This window comes from Henckelia pumila, chromosome 3, assembly GCF_033568475.1.
Source record: "Henckelia pumila isolate YLH828 chromosome 3, ASM3356847v2, whole genome shotgun sequence".
In the NCBI taxonomy this organism is placed as follows: domain Eukaryota; kingdom Viridiplantae; phylum Streptophyta; class Magnoliopsida; order Lamiales; family Gesneriaceae; genus Henckelia; species Henckelia pumila.
Genome location: NC_133122.1, coordinates 30347778 through 30353802, shown reverse-complemented (window position 1 = coordinate 30353802; position 6025 = coordinate 30347778). Strand labels below are relative to the sequence as shown.

At 41.7% G+C, this 6025-nt stretch overlaps 1 protein-coding gene across 1 annotated transcript; it reads left to right on the top strand.

The window, feature by feature from the left end:
- The first annotated feature begins 5148 nt into the window (after positions 1 to 5148).
- LOC140888366 (uncharacterized) lies at positions 5149 to 5541 on the top strand. The gene is made up of 2 exons (XM_073296045.1): positions 5149 to 5338; positions 5402 to 5541. Exons 1-2 carry the CDS (start codon positions 5149 to 5151, stop codon positions 5539 to 5541), a joined length of 330 nt encoding a protein of 109 aa, XP_073152146.1.
- Positions 5542 to 6025: the final 484 nt, after the last annotated feature.

The window sequence follows — 6025 nt, the reverse complement described above, 5'->3', positions numbered from 1 at the left end:
CTCGTGAAACGATCCCTACTCACACTAATACATTTTTCATTGTTTAATCTGAGTTGGGTTAATTTGGGTACGACACGACTAAGCGCTACCAAATTTTGGCGCCGTTGCCGGGGAACGGTGTTAATTTATTGTGTTCTTTTTCTTTCTGTTTTGTTTTTAGTATTCTCACTCTCTTCTTTTTTCTTTGTTTCTAGTTCTTTCTCGTTCATGTTTTCAGGTGACTTTGCTGAAGAATACTTTCTCTACGACCCGGAAATCGAAAGGACTTTGCATCAGCGAAAGAGAGAACTTCATAGGCAACAACAAGAAGCAGCCGCTCGAGTTGCTTTTCCAGAAGAAGAGATGGCTGCTAATGCAAACCTAAGTCTTAGACAATTGGGCACTCCTGATCCCAATCAACAACCTTTATGCATTACTTTTCCTACATTAAAAAATAATGCTACATTTGAGCTTAAGTCTGGATTAATTCACTTATTACCTTCTTTTCATGGTCTTGCAAGTGAAGACCCGAATAAACACTTAATGGAATTCCACGTGGTGTGTACGAGTATGAAACCCCATGGAGTGACAGAAGAGCAGATTCAGCTGAGGGCCTTTCCTTTTTCTTTGAAGAGTGCTGCTAAGGATTGGCTATATTACCTACCCTCTGGTTCTATCACAACTTGGACAGAGATGAAAATAATCTTCCTGAAGAAGTATTTCCCAGCCTCTAGAGCTGCGAACATCCAGAAGGAAATCTATGGAATTAAGCAATACTCAGGGGAACCACTGCATGAATATTGGGAGCGGTTCAAGAAGCTTTGTGCTAGCTGTCCGCAACACCAGATAAGTGAAAATCAGTTAATTCAATTATGTTATGAAGGTTTGTTACCTCATGACAGGAGTATGCTAGATGCGGCAAGTGGAGGTGTTTTCATGGATAAAACACCGGTACAAGCGAGGAACTTAATTGAGAACATGGCTGCCAATTCTCAACAATTGGCACCATCAGGAATGAACACGTACAAAAGAAGAACTCCGAGGTAAATGTCTCTTCCCTTGAGCAACAATTAATTGAATTGACAACTCTTGTGCGTCAGATGGCTGCAGGGAATGTACAATCTGCAAAAGCATGTGGGATTTATGCTGCCGTGGGACACGCTACTGATATGTGTCCCACGCTCCAAGAAGAATCGGTTTAACAGGTCAATGCTACTGGAGGATTTCCTGGACCACCACAGCGGAAATATGATCCCTATTCCAACATATACAATCCTGGTTGGAAGGATCATCCCAATTTGAGATATGGGAACCCTCAAGCAAATCAATCAGGACCTCAAGCACAGCCGTACAATCAAACATATAGGCCACCGTATCCTCTACAGCAATAGCGTCCTCAAATTCCAAACCCAGGTGAGTTTCTTGAAAATATTGTTAAGGATCTTGCTACGAACATTGTGGCCTTTCAACAGAAAACCAGAACAAGCATTCAAAACTTGAACATCCAGATGGGACAGCTCGCCACCTCCATCAATAAGCTAGAAGCAGAGCATTCTAATACTTTACCATCTCAATCAATTCCAAACCCAAGAGAAAACGCAAGTGCAATAACTCTAAGGAATGGAAAGGAGTTGAAGATCAAGGAGAAAGAAGTGGATACCTCATCCAGGGAGAAGCCACAAGAAGAATCGAAGGCAACTGATGGAGAATAAACCAAGGAAGAAGCGCTAAGAGGTAAGTTTCCTCCAGTTTCTGAATATAAGTCTGTTGCCCCTTTTCCCTTAGCACTTAAGGAATCTAGAAAAGATGAAGGGATAAAGGATCTTTATGAAAATTTTCGTAGATGTGAGGTGAATATTCCGTTGTTAGATGCTATTAAGCAGGTACCTCGATACGCAAAGTTCTTGAAAGAATTGTGCACATCAAAGAGGAATAAGACATTAAAGGGTTGTCAAAAAGTGGAGCTTGGTGAGAACGTATCTGCTGTGATCCAATGAAAATTGCCCGCAAAATGCAAGGATCCAGGTATGTTTTCTATCCCATGCACTATAGGGAATGTTAGATTTGAGAAGGCCATGTTAGATCTAGGGGCATCAATCAATGTCATGCCTTATTCTATCTATGCATCCTTGAAACTTGGTCCATTGAACAAAACTAAAATTGTTATTCAGTTAGCAGATACGTCTAATGCATACCCTAGGGGAGTAGTAGAAGATGTGCTAGTGCAAGTAAATGAATTGGTATTTCCTACGGATTTTTATGTGCTAGACATGGAAAATGGTGATCATAATAGTCCTATTTTGTTAGGGAGACCATTCTTGAAAACTTTCATGACTAAAATTGATGTTCACAGTGGCACACTTACTATGAAATTTGATGGGAAGTTGTGAAATTTAATATTTATGATGCCATGAAGTTTCCTGATAGTGATGATTGTGTTTTTTCTGTTGATATTGTGGATTACTTGGCACAAGATTACTGTGAGCATGCAGGAAAAGATGATCTAGAGGTAGCTATTGTTGCACCCATTCAGCAGGAGGATGGAATTGGATTCTGCCAAGAAGTGAAGGAGATTGAGGAAATTCTGAATAGTTCGCCTGAGCTACCTCGTCATGTAATATATCATATATATCGTTGCCAATCTCTAATACTAGGCGCCTTCCATCTGTTTTGCAGGCACCAGTGGTCGAGCTAAAGACACTTCCGAACCATCTTAAGTATGTTTTCCTTGGAGAAGGAGAAACATTATCGGCTATCATCTCCAACAATTTGGAAGTTGATCAAGAGGAGCAGTTAGTCAAAGTATTGCAAGAGCACAAGACTGCTATAGGGTGGACTATAGTAGACATCAAGGGAATTAGCCCTTCCACGTGCATGCACCGAATTTTGATGGAGGAAGGAGCGAATCCCTCACGTCAACCGCAAAGAAAGCAGAATCCACCGATGATGGAAGTAGTCAAGGCTGAAATTTTGAAATTACTTGAAGTTGGGGTCATCTACCCAATCTCTGATAGTCAGTGGGTCAGTCCAGTACAAGTGGTATCCAAGAAAACCGGAATTACTGTGGTGAAGAATAAGGACGACGAGATGGTTCCCACCCGTATTCAAAATGGGTGGAGGGTTTGCATTGATTATAGGAAGCTGAACGCCGGAACCCGAAAGGACCACTTTCCTTTACCCTTTATTGATCAAATGATTGAAAGGTTAGCGTGTCACCCTTACTATTGTTTTCTTGATGGGTATTCTGGTTATTTTCAGATTGCTATCGCGCTAGAGGATCAGGAGAAGACGATATTTACTTGCCCGTTTGGCACCTTTGCATATCGACGAATGCCTTTTGGACTCTGCAATGCGTCGGCCACTTTCCAACGGTGTATGGTTAGTATCTTTTCAGATTTCATTGAGCATATCTTAGAAGTTTTCATGGATGATTTTACTGTCTATGGTGATTCATTCGAAAACTGTCTGTCTAACCTTGAACTTGTCCTTAAAAGGTGTGTCGAAACCAACTTGGTCTTAAATTCTGAAAAATGTCATTTTATGGTTGGGCAAGGTGTTGTATTGGGTCATGTCGTTTCCTCTAAGGGAATAGAGGTAGATAGGGCTAAAATTGATATCATTCAGTCTCTCCCTTACCCCGCGTGTGTGCGGAAAGTGCGTTCTTTTCTTGGCCATGCAGGTTTCTACAGGAGGTACATTTAGGAATTCGCCAAGATCGCATCCCCCATGTGCAAACTGTTGCAGAAAGATGTACCGTTTGAGTTTGATGAATCATGTAAAACATCCTTTGATAATCTCAAAGACTCTTTGACATCTGCACTAATAATCCAGCCACCGGATTGGAGCAAGCCATTCGAAATCATGTGTGATGCCAGTGACTATGCAGTCGGCGCGGTTTTAGGCCAAAAAGTCGGGAAAGCATCACATGCCATTTATTATGCTTCGTGTATCCTGAAAGATGCCCAACGAAATTACTCCACCACTGAAAAGGAGCTTTTAGCTGTTTTTTTTTGCATTAGAAAAATTTCGCTCTTGTTTACTTGGTGCTAAAGTTATTGTTTACTTTGATCATGCAGCTCTCCGTTTTCTGATGGCGAAGAAGGAGGCAAAACCAAGGCTCATACGATGGATACTACTTTTGAGCGAATTTGATGTGGAAATCAAAGACAAAAGAGGAACCGAGAATCGAGTGGCTGACCACTTGAGTCGCCTAATGAGCAGTTATTTTCAGCAAGCGCCGAATTACCCTGGTACGCAAATATTGTTAATTATTTAGTGACTAAAGGGTTTCCTCCTGAATTTTCTAAGGCGCAAAGGGACAAAGTGCGGAGCAATGCAAAATACTATGTATGGGATGATCCATACTTGTGGTAACACTATTCTGATCAAGTGATACGTCGATGTGTACCCGCGAGCGAGATAATCCCTATCCTCATGTTTTGTCATTCTTATGCATGTGGTGGCCATTTCGGAGCGAAAAGGACAGCAAGGAAGGTGTTGGACAGCGAATTTTTCTGGCCCTCCCTGTTTCGAGATGCTTACGTGTTTTGTAAGTCATGCACTCAATGCCAAAAGACAGGTAATATCTCCCAACGAAAGGAGATGCCCCAGCAACCCATTCTAGTTTGTGAAATCTTTGATGTTTGGGGCATCGACTTCATGGGGCCTTTTCCTAGTTCATATGGATATATATATATATATATTGCTTGCTGTGGATTATGTCTCAAAGTGGGTGGAAGCAAAGGCCACCCGGACTGACGATTCGAAAGTTGTTGCAGAGTTTATCAAGCATAACAATTTTCTCTAGGTTTGGCATTCCGAGAGCTATCATCAGTGATCGAGGTACACATTTTTGCAACCGAACTATTGCTAGTTTGCTTAAAAAGTACCATGTGACGCACATGATCTCCACTGCATATCATCCACAATCCAACGGTCAAGCTGAGGTATCGAACAGAGAGATCAAGTCTATCCTAGGAAAGACCGTGAATCCTACAAGAAAGGATTGGAGCCTGCGTTTAGATGATGCTTTATGGGCGTATAGAACGACGTTCAAGACACTGATTGGAATGTCTCCTTATCGGCTGATTTTTGGAAAACCGGCCATGCCATTTACCGATGGAATTGGAGCATAGAGCTTATTGGGCAATCAAACACTTCAACATGCAAATGGATGAGAGCGGTGAGCACCGAAAGCTGCAGTTGCAAGAATTGGAAGAGATCCGCAATGATGCTTATGCCAGCTCTAAGATTTATAAGGACAAAACAAAGGCCTTCCACAAAAAGATGATCTCTAGACGGAACTTTGAAGTCGAACAGAAAGTTTTGCTATATCATTCGCGACTTCGGTTATTTCCAGGTAAGTTACGTTCACGTTGGAATGGACCATTTGTTATTACTAATGTCTTTCCTCATGGTGCAGTCGAAATTCAAAGTTTGGATACATTTAAAACATTCAAGGTGAATGGACACCGACTTAAACACTATTATGAAGGAGTCCAAGCGAACATAGGAGGAGACGTGTATGATATTCCTCTAGATGCTCCACTAATTGTCGACTAAATTGCGGCATGCAGTCGAGCTATAGACTGACTGTAAATTTAGCGCTGACTGGGAGGCAACCCAGTGTTCTTTTCCTCTTCTTTTAATCTGCATTTATTGTTTTGTTTTGGTTAATTGCTGCTTTATTTTGTTTTTTCGGAAAATTTCAAAAAACTAAAAAAATATTTTTTTTTCTTTTGTGCGCTCGATCCTGCGTAATCACGCGATCGAGCGCACAATTTTTCCCCTGTTCTCTGCCCAAATATTTTTAAGAGGCGCGATCGATCCTGTGTACTCACGCGATCGAGCGCGCGATTTGAACACTACTCTCTGCCCGGATTTTTTAAGAAGCGCGCTCGAGCGCACGAACTCGTGCGATCGAGCGCGCTCCCCTGTGCAATTTTATTCCTTTCTTCTCTCTCTTTTTTCCTTCACTTTTTCTTCTTCCCTCTCTCGGTTAACATAGAACCCTAAATCCCCAAATTTCGAACTCTACCAATCTTCA